The sequence below is a fragment of the Aphelocoma coerulescens genome, chromosome 2 (assembly GCF_041296385.1).
Source record: "Aphelocoma coerulescens isolate FSJ_1873_10779 chromosome 2, UR_Acoe_1.0, whole genome shotgun sequence".
NCBI lineage: Eukaryota > Metazoa > Chordata > Aves > Passeriformes > Corvidae > Aphelocoma > Aphelocoma coerulescens.
In genome coordinates this window covers 121,493,943-121,513,282 of record NC_091015.1, presented here as the reverse complement: position 1 = coordinate 121,513,282, position 19,340 = coordinate 121,493,943, and the positions used below count along the sequence as shown (strand labels likewise).

The following is a 19,340-nucleotide window of genomic DNA, read 5'->3' as shown; positions in this document are numbered from 1 at the left end:
TGTATTTACAAAAGCTGCAGTGCAAAGAAAAATTAGGGTTGTTCCTGTAAAAGTCAGATGCCCGAGAACAAATACTGAAGGGTGTGTTTCTGAGGAAAGGATACTATTCTGGGAAACTGGTTCTGACTGGGAATCATCTGGTAGCCAAAGGTGTGATGCAAGTGTTAATATGATCACTGTATCTGCTGACATGGGAGCACTGAGTAGGAGTCTGGTACATGTATTACTTCTGTTTTTCAAATGGCTGCAGCTGCTGGTGAAATACAGCGTGCTGTTCTAGTACCAGTATTTCAAGCAAAATTAGAGGGTCAGAGAAGAACTGGAACATTTATTAAATTATTGGGAACTATGTATTTAATGAAATACTCAAAGACTTTGATTTAGTTAGCTTAATGAGGAAAAGCTTCAACTTATCAAAGATAACTGGTCTGTAGTTCCAATACAGTGAACAGACACATGAAAAAGTTAACTCTTTCAGTGCTGAAAAAAGGAACAAGAGTGAATGCCTAGAAATTAGACAAGTTAGATAAATGCAGTTTACTCATTACTTCCCTGGAAGTGTTTAAGGCCAGGTTGGATGGGGCTCTGAGCAACCTGGTCTAGTGAAAGGTGTCCTTGACCACTGCAAGGGCATTGAAACTAGATGATCTTCAAGGTCCCTTCCAACCTAAACCATTCCATGATTCTATGACATTAATCTGCGACATTTTTAAAGAGAAGGGTAACCATCCACTGGAACAACTTAGTACAGGTGACATTACACTCCCCACCACCAGTAACTTTTAAATGAAATTTGGATTTTTTTGTAGAAAAGAATAAATATCTAGTTTAGGCAGCAACTTCTTTAGTAATGTTTTATGTAATATGATGTCAAAAGATAGCCTTTACTTTTCTTCTTTTAATCTAGGATACATAACATTTCCAAAGTAACAATTTTAAGGTAAATCACAAGCATGCATAAAGAATGCCTGACTACAAACCCTGTGAGGCATTTAAGCATTTTCACTATTTATTTGTTTTTCTCCAAAAACTGTTCTTGGCTATGCAATAGCCGTGGTGCAACGTAGGTACCACAGCAGTAGCACAAAGCTCAGCACCGGATGGAAAATCCTTCAGCAAATCAAAGTGAACACTTTGGGTGTTTAGTCCGTGCTGAGCTCCCTGCTGTTGCCTGCAGCTCAGGAGCTGTGAACAGACAAGGTTGTAGCAGCAGCTCATACTGCACCCTCTCCACAGCGGTTCAAAGAAAGGCTGAGGTGGAAAAAGTGTCTGTCCCTGACTTGTGAAGTAAGACTTCTCACAGAAGAACCGCATTCACTGGGAAAATGTAACTGTAGCAAGACTTGCACTGGATTCTGTCACTCTAAGTCAAGCTTCTATGCCTGCCTCAAAAACATCCCCTTGCTCTGCAAAAGTTCTCGGCCTTGTTAGGAAAACTACTAGGTAATATTTTTAAGCCTGTGCTTTGATGAAGTCAAAATAAATTATTAAAATGGCCCCTTCTGACTTCAGAAAATATAAAAAAACAATGAATATGATCCATTAGCAGCGGAGAAAAAGAGACTTTATTTTAAAGCCAAAGAACTAAAGTCATAGATTTTTTTAATTAGCTAGTTAGTTGTTTTCAGAATCTGCACATGTATTGAATTGTGATCTTTAATACAGAATATAAACTAAGGCTACAGTTAAAAAAAAAAAAAAATCCTTAATTTCAACTCCTAAATACTTTTTTTTAAGACTCTGGAAAAAAACTGGACCAACTTTCAAACATGACAAGCCCTCAGGAACTCCCATTGATCCTGAGGTGAGAAGCAGCAGAGGGGTGTTTATAAGCAGGAAGAACGTAGATTTAGGGCTTTGACAAAGCAGCCGTGTCTCATCTCGCCATGACAGTTGTTAACACCTTAATCCAAACAACCCTCCCGCTCCTTGGCCTCAGAGTCACCATGCCACTTTCTAATCCACTGCCGGGCAGCTACCTGGGGGCAGCGCTCAGCGGTTCAGCTCGTGTGGCTGTGGAAGTGGCTGAACTAACAAACCAGTGAGGAGGGGTACAAGCACACGTTCCCCCCAGCTCTGAGCACGGAGACCTCTTGGGAAGAGACAAGGTGGGCAGCTGTTAACAGTAGCACACCATGGTGCTATAGGAAGAAGCCCTTTTTTTTTGGTCTTTTTGTTCAGTTTTGTTTTGTTTGAAGAGCTTAGTTGCAGACACAGCTGTGCCTGCAGAGATCAGACTTTTCACAGGACATACCTGGCACTGTGAAGACAAAAACCCAAGTCTCCAGGCTGCCAGGGGTCTAATGTAACCAAGGGAGAATACTCTTTCTTATGAATAAATCTTTAGAGACTTTGTAAAGTTCAGGTTAATGATCTGATCATGTGAATTCAGATAGCATTTGGGGATTATTTAGGCTTGCATTGCTGCAAAATATGAAGATCTCCAAAACGTCATTTTAAAGATGAAAGCCATTTTTGAGTCCTACTAATGTAAAAATGATTCAAAAAGCAGGATGATTTTTTTAAATCATCAGATTTCTCTGCAAGTATGTAAAAATATTTCTGCATGGCTACTTCACTGTGTCTAATTTTAACTTGAATTTTTGCAGACAAATTGTAAACGCTTTTAATAAGAGAACCACTCTTATTAATCTACTTGTCAATAAAAACAATTTTTAGATGCTTGAATCCACAATTCCCTAACTTTCTAACTGCTCTAATCTTCCTGAATCATTCTGCAATTTTTGAGAACGTTGACTGTGATCGAAAATGCAGTTTTCATAACTGCACTTTCTTTCCTTGAATCAGAAAAGGGTATCAACAGCATATCAATTATATTATAATTCTGGGCTACTTAATATTCTACCTTCAGGTTTCCAATAGGAAACATAATTATCAGTATTATAATCCATGAGAAAGGAAGGTATCTATTAAGTGTATCTATGGTTTATATTGACAACACAGTTTCCTCATTGGATGGAGGAATCCATATGTTGCTGTTGGTTTTTGATGAAATCTTTAAGCACTACATTTTTTTCCCCAGTATTGCAACCAAGAGAAGTAGTGTCTCAGTCCTTCCCTTCAGGTTACCCTTTGATACATCAATCAGACCCAGCTCCTCCCCTGTGCTGTTGGGGCCTTTCAAGAGGAGCAATAAACTCATGAATAGAGACAGTCGCTACCATCTCTCCTGTGCTTAATCCAACAGAAAGTATTAGAAATTCCAGAGCATCTCCTCCATTCTCAAAATAAGGGACATTGACTTGTTCTATGAAGATAGCTTGTTTGCAGAATTTTTGCAAAACAGCAGTTGTTGGGGGAATAGGAGGTATATTGGATGCAGATGGATCTGTCAGGGGATATAGCTGTGAAACTCTCCTGAACTATAACAACATAATTTTCAGATCTGTAAAAATTCCAGATTTTGGCCACCTTTAACAGCAACTGAAAAAGGCACAACCTGAACATAAGAATCATGCTTTTCCCAAAGTTAAGTTCTATGCTTCAGAGCCTGGAGTAAAATCCCTGAGATAGCAGCAAGAATTTTTCAACAAAATTACATGTTTTCCTTGATCTCATTCTTCTAAAAGGACAAAGGATTTTTCTGAAGTTTTCAAAAAGCACTTGGTTTGAAACAGCAAACCAATCCAGATAATTGAAACTTGTTAACAAAAATAAAGGAAATACTACAGTAAATGAAAATAAGATTTTGTGATAGAATATACTAGGCAAATCTAACTATAGGTGTTAAAATTATATTTAATGAGGAAAGTGACAATCCACATGACAGCTCTTACAATTTTATTAAAGTCAATTATTAAAATTTCATTAAATTATTATCTATCTATGCTGGTTTACTACAAACAACTAGGGTTACAGTTTTTTTAAATTTTATTACCTAGAAGATTTGTAAGTAAGATTTATCTTTTGGAAATTTCTTTGTTTCTTTTTTGTAGGTGTTACATACATACCCCTTCGGAGAAGTCAACAGCTTTATTCACACCAGTGAATTCTAGTTATGGTTAAAGAGGGAGTCTGGGACTCTGCAGACTGCATAAATCAGGAAAAAGTCGAGACTTCTGATCCAAGACAATAAAATTATTATTTGATATCATTGAAAAGCCAATCAAGAAAAAGGAAATACATCAAACCATAAATAATAAAAAAAAAGTATTCACTGAGGCTAGCTTTTTAAGAAGCAAATCCACCTTTTCCTACTGGCCTAATCAATATGAAGCAGCTCTGTGAAACTCTAAAACTTTCTGTTGTGGAGATTAGAAATCATCATACGCCCTTGTTAGAAGTCATCATCCTTTCAGTCGATCATCAGTTACAAGTCGATCATCCTTTATCACACCATATGATTAAAGCCTTGTTCTGGAAAAGATTTTATTTTTTTTTAAGCTATCCTACTGAATAGAGATGCTATGCTGATCAGAAGGTCTCTATCTTGATTTTCAATAGAAACTCTCCATGCCAAACACCTTGCAGGCAGTGGGCAGTGATGCTGAATGAGATTCCTGGAAGAATGAAATACAAGCAATCAGCTTGAATATGTTGATCCCAGATCTTCACACTAAGGGTATAGACGTGAAGCCAATTACACAATATACAAATATATTGTATCACATCTGGATTACATATGCTCAGCTTCTTCTCTGTAGAGAAATCCTTTACAAATTTCATTAGCAATTAATAGAAATATAACTATGGTGACAGGTACAATATAGCTATCAGAAAAGGGAAAAGAACATCCTTTTCTACAAATCATATATATATATATATATATATATATACACATATGTGTGTGTCTGTGTATATATATACACACATAGAGACACATATATGTATATCTCAATAAAAAGAGATTAATGCTGCCAAGGCTTGCTAAAGCAGAAACAGAACTGCTGTATGCTACATTCTTCTATCCTAACCCAGCTGATTTTCAAATCTGAGCATAACAGCCCAATAATGCTTCAGCTGTAGTTATCTTTCCATGTCTTTCATTGTCTTGATGTGAGAAGCAAACTGGAGACATGCAGAGCTATGCATCTTAAGTAATGATAGGGCCAGAAAAACCCATCAGGATAAATTGGTTAAGTTCTGTAAGACATTGCAAGATACAGTCAAATAAATATTACTTACTGATAACATCACCTTTTTTCCCCTCTTTCTGAGAATATTTCCCTAAATAAAATGACAATTAGAACTTATTGGGGTTTTAGTTCATGTAAGTGATCAACATGAAAAAGCATATTAAAAAAAACCCAACACTCAGACAGAATAGTTCAGGGTCATACTTATTTTACTGAAGTAAGCGAAAGACAGCAGCACTAACAATAACACTTAAATTATTCTAATTTTTAAAATATTTAAGCTGTTTTAGTATCTGTGCCACTCAGTTTTTCTTACCCACGTAAAACTGCATTCTTCTTCGCCATACATGATTATTTACTTCCTAAAGCAAGAAATCATTTTCCTGTGGTGCCAACAACTAACAATCTTACTATTCAGAAAAATCTCCCTCCCCTTAGGAATTTCACATGTGTGAAGTTGCTATACAGAATATACAAATACGCTTTTTCCCCATTGCCTGTCACAGACTACTCAAAATAAATCTGGAGTCTTAGGATGACAACAGAACCCAAGCTAAAAAGCACTGTCCTAAAAAGTTGGATTGTTGTTTTCTTAGTACATCTTTCTTATCTGTTAAAAGAATTTATCTGGATTAGCTGATAGCGTGTGCAGCCTTTGCCTCATAGTAAAAACCATTCACTGCTTTTTCCACTATTATGACAAAACTTGTTAATAAGCACTGAATGCCCTCAGACCCATTAATTGTGTGATTTGGTTTGGAGTCTTCTTAAACAAATAAAATTGTTTCTTCATATGTCATGAAGAATGCAAGAAAACTGGGCAAAACCTAATATGCCTTTAGTACTTTTGCTCAGTACATCTATCCTTCCATCTTGTAAATACTTAGACATACAAACAGGGGTGTGCATGTGTGCAGTGTAACTCAACTTGTTAAAATCACATGCATAAATGTCAGATAAAGGCCTAAACTGTCAGTAAAGTACTTAATTTGCATAATATGAATTGAGGAGAGGAGTAGTAGTGGCAGTACCTGGCAGATAAAATATAAGAATAGATCCACAAGGGAAAGGGTCTCTTTTTCCAAAATATTTGAAGCCATAAGCAATCTAGTATGTTCCAAATTGAAACCATTCATTTTTTACAGATTTTTTATGAACCTTAGGAATGAAAATTAATTTAGACAAGTTGAAAGAGAGACTCAACTCCATGACTAACATGGGAATTACCCTAATCCTCTCTTCAACTCAATCATGGAATTTTAACAAGGTTTTTCTGGAAGCCCTTGAGATCTCCTAGCTTGAACATTAACTTATGTCCACTATTTTCATACTAGTTAAAACACAGCCATAAATGGAATCTGGGGCTGAATTAGGAGACCAGCCCTTTGAGTTCTAAATCAATTGTTTGAATCTTGGCCAGAAATTGCCACTGTTTGCTGGGTTTTGCATGATATACAGGAAAAAAGTTGATGATCTCATCCTAGTAGCAATACTACCTCTGAATTTTCCAGCTATGCCTACTTAACGCTAGATTATTTCTGTGGGGGGAAAAAAGACAAAAAAAGGTGTTCTCTTGGGCTTATGCTACAGATGAAGGATTCCCTGAGGAGTCATTCATGTTTGGAAGCAACACACATGTTTCTCCTGTGCTCTGCTCTCCCAAACAAATGCCTCTCACCATAAAGAGATGTGGTGCAGAGATTATACCTCAAAAGGTATTACCCACCTCTGCTCTCTGATCTCTTTATCACAATAGCCAGAAGTAGGGAACTATGAGCCAGAGAATACTTTTGGTTCTAAGTAAATGAGGGAAGCCTACTGCTTGATTCAAACTTGTTCAAGGCTAGAAGATTCAGTAGAATGATGTTGGTGAGAGCAATTTTTCTGCCAGCGTTACTATTCCTGCCAAGTAAATTTAAAGGCAGCAGTAGAACCATAAGAAGCATCATCCAGAGCCCAGATCTGGTAACTTTCCAGATATGCTGCAGAGCCTTTAGTTTTTCAGGCCTTTAGGGACGGATGGGTTGAAGGATGTGAAGGGCCAGGCTCATTTAGGTGACAGGTAATTATTCTCATCGGACAGCTGGTTTATGGAGTAGTTTATAATGTGTGCTCTGCATTCTCTAAAACACTTGTAAAAGTGAATAAAGGCTCAAATACAGTCATTAGTAAATGCTAATATTTTGCCTACCTATCAGAAAATACAAACAGGAATCTGTTACTCAGGAAAAGTTACTGTTTCATAAGCAAATCCAAGCATTTCTCTTTAGAATTGCTAAAAAGACCCAACACATGCTCCGTCAGGTGCAAAACCGGGGAACTCGTCCTTGTAACAGAATATAAACGTCAGTTATGCCCTTCTTGCTTACTTTCCCGCAGTCTTCGGCTAAATTTTAATCCAGAAACTCACGACCAGCCGTAGTTTCCCTCTCTCATTGTTCTTCACAACTCCTGGCATCAGTACCAATTGCATGGGCTACAACTTTAAAGAGGGCGCGGGAAGGGAGGGAGGTGGCGAGAGGGAGGTGGCGGGGGGGGCTGTTTTTCTAGTTGAGGCCGCCTGTGCTCGGCTGAGTCTCATTTGGCGTTTAAGCCTTGCAGGTGGTGTCTGGCTCGGTCGGTGCCCGGGCCCTGCTCTGCCCCGCGGAGGCGGCGGGCGGCGCGGCTGCGGCTCCGGCTGCAGGCACGGGCGGGCGCGCATCAGCCCCGCGCCTGCGGGGCCTTTTCTCCCTCTCCCCTGCCTTGGGTACGCAGCTGCATCGCAGCTCACGAGTGACCGCTATTTTCAATTCCCAGGCTAATGAAATCAGCATCGTAAAAGCACGTACTTACCCCGCCTTTCCCCGACAAAAATATAAAAGCAAATCCGCTGTTTCCTTTCAAAACATTGAGCATGACGGTTTGCGTTATTTTCTAAAGCGGGGGGGAGGGGGAGGGAAAGAATATTTTTCTTGCAAATACAGGTGTAAAGATGCTTTAAAATAAATAATGCACCATTTTCAATGAACACTTTATGAGATTGTCTAGGGGCCAATGCCTACAAATCTTCCCCTTACTATGTCCCAGGATGGAAGCTCGGATGCATGGACACAAAACAACTTTGCCGATTGCCCTGTGGGCGAGCGAAAATCCGCGCCAGCTCCGCAAATGACCCAGCACTGGTACTTGCTTCTGTAACTGTTCGCTCAGCCGCACTCCCCAGCTCCGTTCCGCACGCTGACATTTTTGGACCCGCGGACTGCGGCCCCAGACAAGCTTTTAAAAACATCTGCTGATAAAATTCAGCAGGTAGTTTACAGGAAAAGAAAACCCAACTAAACCAAAAACAACCAAAAAAACGGAATGAGGGGAGGGAGGATGGCTAAAGGAAAAAAAAAAAAAAAAAAAAAAAGAGGAAAGCTAAGTAGTAACAGCTGAGCGGAATTTGCCGAGCCACCAGCAGCACCGGGCGGCGGGCAGGGCCATCCCACGGCCCCCGGGCTGGGCATCAGCGGCGCCCCCGCAGCTTCTCGCTGCACTGACTATCCCCTACCGAGCACGGCGGGGACGGGTCCTTCCTTCCCCAGCAAGTTGTCGCCCCCCAAACCATTGCAGTGCACCAAGTGTGTGGGTTGGAATTTATTTCGCTCCACCGCTCTTTCGCTGTTGGCGTTGCAGGGTCAACGGGCGCTGGCGCCTGCCCCGCTGCCCCAGCGCCCGCTCTCTGGGGGCCGAAGAGGGGCAGCACTATTCGCAGGCACAGCGGCGAATTTCCCCGGCGCTCAGTGTGCCGTGCCGTTCCCATTGGCCGCGCGGCCGGCAGGGAGCGACGGGAGGCGGAGAGGGAGCTGGCAGCAGCAGACAGGCAGGCAGGCACCGGGCGAGTGCGTAGACAGGCGCACGGCAGGCAGAGGCTGCTGGGGTATTGTTATCATTGTGCTCCGGCGGAGGGCTTTGCCTGCAGGGGGAGGGGTGGAGGGAGGAGAAGAAAGAGGGAGAGAGAAAGTGCGGGGCGAGTATGCAGCAGGGCTGGGGCCGGCGAAGCGGCGGTGCTGGCGTGCCTGGGCTGAGGCGCTGAGAGGAGCCTGCCCGAGCTCGCTGGGGGGCACCGGCGGGAGGAGCGAGGCGGGCACGATCCACGCGTGGGGAAGGCAGCCAGCCGAGGGGAGCCGCTGCCGCGCCGGCCTCGCAGCAGCGACTACTTCTTTCTTATCTCCCAGCCTTTTGTTCGCCCATCCTCCTCCTCCTCCTCTTCCCTGCCCACCCTCTGCACCGCGGAGGGGGCTCGGCAGAGAGAGAAGCAGGCTGACCCAGAGCTGAGTTTCACCCATCCTCCGCCCCCCGCTCTCTCTCCCTCCGTTGCATCGCTGCCCATGAGCTAGAGCGGCAGCCGGCTCCGGCAGGCGGGGGCACACGCCGACCGCAGCTCCCGGCAGCTGCCGCTGCCCGACCCTCCCCGCCGCTCCCCTCGCCCCGCTCCGCGGGCTCCAGCCGCGCTCCGGAACTGCTGGGGGCCGCCCTGCCGCCGCCCCTCCTCGCCTCCATGTGCCGGGTAGCGGGAGCGCCGCCGCGGATCCTGCCGCCGCTGGCGCTGATGCTGCTGGCGGCCCTGCAGCAGGTAAGCAGCGCCGGAGGGGAGCGGGCCGGGCTGCGGCTCTTTGTTCCCCTGCGGGCGGCGATGCCCGGGGAAGGCGGGAGAGCCGGAGGGAAAGGGGGGGGGGGGGGGGGGGCAGTCAGGCTCCGCTTCGTGGTGGGGGTCTCGGGGAGGGGGTAGGGGAAGGCGGCAGCCGCCACTGCCCCGCCGCCGGGGTGCCCCGGGGCGGCTCGTGGCCGCCCGCGCAGAGCCACCTGCTCGGGGCAGCCCCGGCACTGGGCTCCGCGCCGCGCGGAAAGGGAGAGGGGGGAGCTCCTGCCCGGGGCTGGCTGAGAGGGAGAGGGTGGTCCCGAGACGCGAGACGTGATGGGGGCGCCGATCGCCCCTCGCTCTCGGTAGAGCAGGTGCCGCGGGACGGGGTGGGGGTGGCCGGTACCCGCGCGCCTGGTAAGGAGCACGGGAGCTCGGCCTCGCCGCGGGGGACAAACTACCGGAGTGGGCGACGGAGCGACCATTCCCCCTTCGCCCCGCGCGAGGAAGGGCGGGCTGGGGTGCCAGAGAGGTGCGGGACAGGGAGCAGCCCCTGCACCTCGGCTCCCTCCCCCGCTAATCCCTTCCGCGGGAAGAATTTAATCTGCCTCCGCCTGGGCGCTGGGCTTCCCCACCCCCTGCCGCTAACGGGAATTTCCACTGGGACGGGCTCGGGCCCCGAAGTGTTTAATTTATTATTATGAAAGTCCTGCTGCTGCCTCCCCCCGGTGGCCTCGCCGGGGTGCTCCGGGCCGGCGAGTGACGGGGTCCCGGGCAGGTGGTGGCGGGGTAGCGCTGGGCACCGCTAGCCGCGGTGTGCTCCCCGTGGGGTGCAGAAAGTGGAGGTCTGGGGCGAAATGGGAGTGACGGGGAGCGTGTGGGGAGGACGGGGAGACGACAAAATTGATCCGGTTGGGGCAGCGGGGGCAGTGCCCGCGGGGCGATGGTGGGGCTCCCCTGCGGCGGCGAGGGGTGTCCGGAGCGGGCGCAGAGCCGGGGCACCCGGTGGGTTCCCCGTTCGCTTTGTGCTCGCTGAGCTCGTATCCGCCGCGGCGCCGGGGGTGGAGAGGGCGGTAAGTCCGAGGGACAGATGGCGCAGATCATCGCCTCTTAATGGTATTTACGATTGGGGCATTTCTGTCGGGCCGGGGGAGCGGGTTGAGGCGAGGCCGGCGGCGGGGCCGGGGTGCCGGGGCGGGCAGGGCGCCCTCCCGCCGCGCCCGCAGCGGCTGGCGCAGGGCAGGGGGAGGCGGCGGGCGCAGCCACTGTCCATGGTGCGGCCCCGCTGCCTGCGCCGCACCGGGGGCGGGAGGAGCCCGCCCGGCCTCCCGTCTCCGCTTCTCCGTCTCTCTGACACTCTCATCCCCTCGCGGGGTCCCCGGGCAGTTGAGTCCTTCACGCAGTTTCTGAGGCACTCTCGGGCTGATGACTTGCACCAGGCGAGCGAGGTGCTGAAACGCTGCTCCACGGCAGCCGGGCATTTTCCCTTGAGTCCTAGGAGGACGCGAGGCAGGCTGGCTGGCATGACACGAGAGTGTCCGGCGGAGCATGAGCGGCTGTATGTGATAGCAGACACCCTGTTCAGAAACTTGTGTGTGCCACTTACCGGCTGTTGTTGTGTTGGGTTGGTTTTTTCGTGTGGTTTTTCTTTTAAGTCCTTATGTGTTGTTTACTGTTTGTGCTTTCAGTTCTGTTTAGTCTTCCTATCTCAATAAATCTTTAAAGCACAAAATCTGCAGTAAGCTTTCATTCCATCTTCTTTTTTTTTTTTTTTTTTCCCCCTACCCAAGGCAGGTTTGAAATTGAAGCACAGGCTATGAATTAAGGACAGGAACTAGCCGCGTTGCTTTTATGTATCACTCAGTGTCACTGGCATGTTACGGTTGGGGAATCCAATTTCCCCCTTGTTTGGGTATCCATTAAATCAGGTTAGGGTTGATTTTTAATAGTGTGTAACAAAATTGGAACTTGGGTATGAAATCAGATTTATAGACCTGTGTCTGTACAACACTTTCATTTTAAGAGCTCTTTTTTTCCTCCCCTGTTCTTCCATCATGCATACTGCGGGAACCTTCACCAGCTGGGTGCACTGCTAACTTTTTTTCCCCTGTCATCATACCTACTACTTTTGGTTTGTTGGAGGTTATCTGTATCGGGTTCTTCTGAAATGTTGAACCTTTTCACTTAGTTTGTCCTCTCTGCAACACAGTATCTATCTTTATTTTCTAGAGTTATTAATCAGTTTGTTATTCGTTAGTGGTGCAGAAAAGCTGTCCTTATGGAATTACTTGAAAGATTGTAACTGGAGCCAGATTTTAAGGCAGATCTGTGGATGTTGCTTGTGTACAGGAAATACAGCTTAAGAGTTCCATGGCAGTATGTAACCTGCACAAGAAAGACGGGAATGAAAACTGCACTTTATTTTGCTGGTTAGCATATCAGTATGAGTCTGGGAGTATTACATGAAAAAAATCCTGACAGAAGAGAGGATGAAAGGACTGTGTCTTGTTTTTCTGACTAAAACAACAATTCTAATCCAATGAAGGAATGGGAATGAGTTTACAGGAATTAAACTACTATTATAAATAAGCTGCAATACAAAGTCGAAATAAAGTGCTCAAAAAGGGAATAATTTTTTAAAAATATAAGCTGATTGAATCACTCTGTGGATGTTGCCCGTTTCTAAATCAAAAGCAAGTAAACAATAAAGCAGTTTTGGAGCCTTTTGAGCTTAGGTGACTGGTTTGAATTGGAATGATGATGACAGAGCACGTAAGTTATTACCCTCTGCAGGCAATTTTGGTCTTATTCCAGGTCTTAGTGAATGTATCCAGGTGATAAAGCTACTACCCTAAATGACACTCCTGTTAAGCTGCCTCAGCTGAGAATCCAGCAGTGGCATTTCTTGCCAGCTCTACCCCTCTAGTAATCACCCCCAGCAGCAGTCTCTGGCAGAATTGGGGTGAGGAATATTAACATGGTTTTGTGCAGAAACAAGCAAGATCCCCTATTGTGGGTACATCTTCTATCTCTCACAATATACCTGTGTCTTAGATTTTTTTTAATCTGTATAAGCACAAGTTTTAGGGTGTCTCTGATTAACGACTCCATTAACAGACTCCAACACCATTAACTCCTTTCAAAGTGAACTGAGTGTAGTGAATCAAATGTATTTTATAACACATCTCATAAGCCCCAGAACAGGGTAATTAGGTGAGTACCTCAGCCTTTCTGGATGTAGATCTTTGTGTTCTGGTTTTGCTTTGTCTTCAGAGAATCTATTGGAAAAGTTAAATGTGGCAGGGTATTCCAGCAGAGAGCTCTCCAATCCTTGTCTGTCTGGTCTAGGTAATAGTGATACCACTGACACATCCTCAAAATTCACCTAATTGCGGAGCTGAATTTCTTTGCATATTAAACTAAATACATTATTTAAATATATTTTGTTGAAATGCTTTTTAAAAAACTCATTTTTACATCCATTATAGGATAGATAAGATTGTGTAATTCAACATGTTTTTTGAATTTAAATCATTGGTTGACAAAACAGGAGATAATTTTGTGTATTAAAATACTCTGATTATCTGGGCAGATATTGTAGCAAGCTCAGAAATACGTATTTTGCTTATGTACAAGAAGGCGTATATTCTTGTGTTGTCAATCTATGTATTTTTAATAAATGTGTGTTTTTCAGAGAGCCTTCTACTGTTCTCTCTCTTCCTGGGTAGTAGTGCTACCTAGGCACGCAGCTAAGTGTGCTGGAAAGATGAATGTACAGTTTTATGATACCAGCTTTTAAAATATAGCCCAAAATTATCATATTTTTGAACTACATCTAGTCAGGAGTGTGTAATTCAAAAACTTCCTATATTTTATTTTCCTTTCTGTTTCTGGAAGTTGGAGGACCTCCCATAAACGTCATTGGAAGAACCCTGTCATGTTCTATGTTACTTGGTTTCATCTGTGCTTTTAAATCAATAATTTAATTTATTACTTTTTTTAATAACTGAGTACTAACACGAGACAATTTCGTTGTGACAGGATTGCATGTTTATATTTAAAAATAGCTTGAGGAAGCTGTGAGTAAAGTTATTTTTACTCAATACAGGCAGTATTGTGTAAGGGACTTGTCATGTGGTAAGGAACAGGAATTTTTGAATGGCTTTTCCTGCTTAAGAGAATGATTTACTAGTTAAACTCTCCTTCTGTTTCTCATTGGTTTTGTAAGTGGTTTTTTAGGGGAACAAAAAAGTTTAGAAAGCTTGGAATAGCTTCAGTAGTTACCAGCACTCCCATTAGGATGAGAGTGTAATTTAATTTGAACAATGTACATACAGAAAGCACAAATCCATTCCCAAAGGCTGTGCAATCTCTAATGTTCCCTGGAATTTTTGTTTTAAATTTTTGCTATAAAGGATAGGAGGACCCCATGCTGGCCTTACTGAGTAGCCTGTGTGCTTTCACTAACCCAGTGGCAGTAGTTGTGCAGAAGGTTCGGTGAGGACAGATCAGAGAATGAGCTGGCGATCCCACAGGGACTGAGTCCAGCTCCTGACTCTGCACAGCGCCATTCCCAAGAGTCTCACAATGTGCCTGAGAGCTTTGTCAAAACTTTGGGTGGAGAGTAATGAAGGCTAGAAGAACACTTGACATCCTTTGCAGGAACAGTGCTAAAGCACTTCTGACCTGCCACTGAACTGAGACTCACTCACTGGCCAAGTTAACACTGGCATACAATGAGGCGAATCTTGAGAGGAGAGAAACGTGCATTATTGCAGGATGAGTTTAAGGAAGATCTGTATTTTCCTCAACTGCATTTGTAGTGAGTGAGCTCAGAGGGACCTTTTTCACCTGGGTGTTGGACCATGTTGCTGTTCACCTTGGTATATAACCCAAGTGTGCGTGGTTCATCATTTGATTTGATCCTGCAGTTTTTGTTGAAAGATCATGGGAGCTCTGTCTGAATAAAGAAGGGAAATTAGGCTTTCTATTTTTAAATGGCTTATGAAAACAGATACAGGATCAGCAGCTTCCAAGATGGAAGGTAATTCGCTGCCAAATCTTTTCAGCATTTCACTTAAACTATTTGGTTTTAGTCCATATTCGTGTATTTAATTAAATACCATGTTTCCAAAAGGCGCGTTTATCCTCTCCTCTAGGCACTCCTTGACATATTTAAAAAATATATTTTTACCAACAGACTCCTCTAGGGACTCTCCCATTCCTTATAATTAGCATATAATTATCACCCAGCAGCTGAAGACATAGTTAAAATTTTGTGATCCCCCCAAAAGAGGCCTTCCAAGGCTTCCCCAAAGGTCAGAAAAAAAGCAGCATCCTCCTGTATGGAATAGCAGCAGTTTTATGGGCTGAGATGTTCAGTGTGAGCAATACAATGGCTATTATCAAATCAGAGAGAGGTCATTTCTTGTAGAGAAATTAGAATGTATGGGCAAATACAGGACCAATTTTTTAAAAAAATTGTTATTAAAACAATGTAACTTAGACATACAGAAATTCTATTTGTTTTTGTCATTCCAGTTGAAATTTTAAGATTTCCTTCTCTAACCTGTGGCTTACCTGAAAAGCCATGTGTTTTGGAAGATGCAACCAGTCCCATGTTCTCCTAGTTGAGAGAAAGTCCAAACTTGGGTTATGGCTTTGAGCTATGTGGCATATACTAAATAATTGTCTCAATTTTTAATACGGCAAATGAACATTGTCTCTCAGTGGGGGTTAACAGGATAGGCTGTGAACATGGTTTGTAAAGCTGGGGGATGAACAGGTGCAGAGCAGCATTGCAGAGCAGGGCTTGGTGGTGCTGGTGGACGAGAGGCTGGACGTGGCCTGGCGTTTCATGCCCACAGCCCAGAAAGCCAAACATGTCCTGGGCTGCATCAAAAGCAGCATGGCCAGCAGGGCGAGTGAGCCAGTTCTGCCCATACTCCTCCCTAGTGAGACCCTACGTGGAATACCGCATCCAGGTGTGGGGTCCCCAGCACCAGAAGGACGTCGACCTATTGGAGTGACTCCCAGCTAGGGTTATAAAGATAATCATAAGATGGGCATGGAGCACCTCTCTTGTGAGAAAAGGGTGAAAGAACTTGGTTTGTTCTGTCTGGAACATTGGAGTGACCTAATTTTGGTCTTCTGGTACCTGAAGAGACCCTAAAAGAAAGATGGAGAGAAACTTTTTACATGGGCATGTGGTGATAGGACAAGTAGGAATGGCTACAAACTGAAAAACAGTAGGTTTAGATTAGTTATTCTTTGCTGTGAGGGTGGTAAGGCAGTGGAACCAGTTTCCCAGAGAAGTTGTAGATGCCCCATCTCTGAAAGTGTTCAAGGCCAGGTTGCATGGGGCTTTGAGCAGCCTGGTTTAGTGGAAGGTGTCCCTGCCCATGGGGGCAGGGAGGGTGGAAATAGATGACTTACAAGGTTCCTTCCAACTCAAGGCATTGTATGATTCTATGAACCTTTGGTGGTTTAAGGCAAGTTGTTTTAAACCAGATGGTAGCGTAAAAGTTGCAGATTCTCTTTCTTGGGGAAGGTGCTTGAGAGCTATAAGTGTTGGTTTAAGAAACTGGATTTTCTGATCTAAAATCCCACGGTTCATGAAGTAGAGCGCTGATTAGAAGTGAAGATGGTATAACGAAAGCCCTTTCTGCTGTAACTGAATGACCTCTGGGAGGATGTAGCCTGGCACCCACTTTGGAAGCTTTTGGCTTCCAGAACAATTTGAATGAAAGACACTTTTCTTTTTCTCTAGTTGCACTCTATGGTTGAAAACAAATTGTACTTGACTACATTTGCTGAAGTACTGAGTACTGTGAGAGTATAAACTGTTGGCAGCTTTGTTTGCAGCAAGTTGGAGATTTAAGAAAGAGTTGCTGAACGTTTTGAATTCTAGCATCTAAAGCTTTTCGGAGATGTTTCTATCATCTTGCAGGATATCTTTCTCATGGCTTATGGTAGTAAGTAGAAACTTGTTATTAAATAACACCACCTCTTACAGCATATCCCAGTGTGTTAGATGATGTCTGTACACAAAACTAAAAATAGACAGAACAATCTCTAGAGTTGCAACCTAAGTTGCAAGTGGGTACTGGGTACCATCCTGGCTTTTAAATTAATGAAGAAACACCCAGTCTTTAAACACAGTCACAAATATTTCTGTGATCTGTGCTTAAGTTGAATATTACTGTGGTAATTGCAAATGAATGTTGGTTATTAAGGAGGAAGAGCTCAAATACTCCGTTCTTGCTTTATCATGCATACAGTTATGTCAGACATTGTTTTGAACTTCACACAGTAATGTCCTGTGAATTGGCCAGCCTTGGCAGTTGGTGACTGTACTATGTCCAATTACACTGTACAGTATGATATTTTCTTTGATGCATACTGCTCGGTTTCTCATTTTACTACCTAGGCTTCTTTTCCCATAGGAGTAAATTACATTGACTCTAAAAGAAAGCAGTTTTCCAAAAACAGCTTGCCTTGCATTTTGGTAGAGTTGCTGTTAAGAAATCTTGTGTTGTAGTACATGTAGAGGCAAACGGTAGAGGACACTTGGGTATTTCAGATTGGTAGCTACTACTGAACGCCAGTGGTGTATGGCATATGCAGAGGAGGTGGTGAGATAACAGTTGGAAATTGATGTTTCTTTAAATGGATGTTTCCAGATATTTGGAATTATACTTTAAATGTGTCTACTTTTTAGAAACAATGGAAATTGGAGAGGCTTGTGAGTCTAGATCTGTCAGTACTATTGAAGAAATTCTGCCTGGCTTGATTCTTGTTTCAGTTAGAAACTTTTCAAAACTTTGAGGCCTGTATTCTTGGAAGACTTTTACTGGTGGTATTTAGAAAAATATATAAATGCAATTCCCTTAGAATTATACAGTTGAGATTGTAAACAGGTTATGGTGCTTTTGGTTTTGATTTTTGTTGTTTTTTTTGTTTTAAATCGAGCTGGAATACAGCTTTGGAATTAAACCCTGGATTTCATATCTAGAGATGAAACTAAAGTAACAGAGGAGCAGGGTGTCAAAACTGCAGGCTTAACTGCCTAACTGTATCAAAGTGGTGAATTCGTTTAATTGATTGAATAACAGTTTTGACAGAAGACTTCTAATTTACATCATGTTGCTTCATAATTGGCATTTTCCTGTTGCATTTAATCTGTGATCTACAGTACTGAGTTTATATGCATGATCTGATACCATGTGTGACTAGCTCTCTAGCATCTGTAGATGGTAATGCTTATCACTCATTTACCAGTTAAAAATGGCTAAACAAGTCATAAAGGATGAGGAAAGCAGAATAGTTTTTTAGAAGTAATTCTGTTTTGCTGTTGCAAAGTCTGTTAGTACTTGAGAGGAGAATTTTCCAAGTTCTGAGCTTGTTCAAAGCTTTGTGACTCCACTGAGTAGGTTTCATGTGGGTACAAGCTAAGGTAATTGCTTTCTGTCTTAAAAAGACAATGGGGTTTTTTAGGTAGTGTCCTTCTGTAGATTAATGTACAAGTAATATTATCTTAAATTTGAAAGTGTCTTGGGAATTGTACTAATCACACAAAATCCTGTAAATTATAATAATGTGTCCCATAATCTTCACTGGCTTTCGCCTTTTGCCCCAGATAAGGGGATAAAAATGTTTCAGCATCCTTCTTTTCTTAGAGTTAAAATGGTTTAAGTCTTGCAGTACTCTTAGGCTGAACTTGCTGTGACCCAGTGTGTCTGAAGTTGCAACTTCTACTTAATTCAGAATGCTTAACACTGGGCGATTAAGAATTGCTGAAAATTTGAATTCTTCCTTCCCTTGTGTTTTTATTCTGAAACAATCTTTACAAAGGGTTGTTTCTGGAGAGCAGAGTACAGTCTTTTGTTTCCGGATAAAATTGATGGCTGCAAACGAAAGAATAAAGAAGGCTTTCTATTCATGTTCCCCAGCCTTTGTTTCAGTGGGCATTGTTTCAGTTTATAAGAGCTGTTTAGTACATATAGATTACTGGAAAGGCTGAAAGATTCCCAAGCACATCAGTACACACTTGTTAAAATCCTGCCATCTCCTCAGCTGCCCACCCAGTACCTTTTTGTTTCAAAGATACCATGAAAGACTTTTATTTCCTTTTCTGCCATATTTACTTTGAAGTCACCTTTTGTACAGTAGTTCAAATGAGTCTTACTATTTTTCTTTCAAATTATGGAAACTTTATCAAACCTGTGATTTGAGTTCTAAAACTGAGGACACTGGCTGGTTGAAATTTTTGTTATTTTTGATTTGCTGTCTTTTTATCTTAAAAACTCAATATGTAAATAGATTTTTGGCACTTAGCTACAGATCTAGGTTCCGGTTTTGTAGGTAACATAGTCCTGTGATAGCTAAACTGTTGCTTTATTTGCTTTCACTTTAGGGTCTCCATATAAACATATTAAAGTACATGAGCATTTGTACAGAGGTGAGATACCCATGTAGAACTTCAGTCAGAACAGTTTAAGTTAACCTGAAATTTGATAGACAGGCTCACTTACTGAGTGCATACCTGGAGAGTGCACTAACCTGTGAGTTAGTAAATTTGTTTGTTTGTTTGTTTTTGCTAGTGTCAGTGACTCTGTTGGTGTAAATGCAATGCAATGGGT

General features: G+C 43.3%; 1 protein-coding gene and 1 long non-coding RNA gene across 2 annotated transcripts in view; one reads left to right on the top strand and one right to left on the bottom strand.

The window, feature by feature from the left end:
* Positions 1 to 3,853: 3,853 nt before the first annotated feature.
* On the bottom strand, positions 3,854 to 7,620 carry LOC138105896 (uncharacterized). Its single transcript, XR_011148775.1, has 3 exons — positions 7,466 to 7,620; positions 5,146 to 5,187; positions 3,854 to 4,520 (listed from the first exon to the last, which is right to left on the bottom strand). It is a non-coding gene; the product is annotated as an uncharacterized lncRNA (long non-coding RNA).
* Positions 7,621 to 8,564: 944 nt separating this feature from the next.
* The window catches only part of CDH2 (cadherin 2), a 116,974-nt gene continuing 106,198 nt past the window's right edge, over positions 8,565 to 19,340 (top strand). Inside the window, exon 1 of the mRNA XM_069004659.1 lies at positions 8,565 to 9,693. Coding sequence (XP_068860760.1) covers positions 9,619 to 9,693 — 75 coding nt within the window. The 5' untranslated portion in view covers positions 8,565 to 9,618. The remainder of the gene's footprint in view (positions 9,694 to 19,340) is intronic.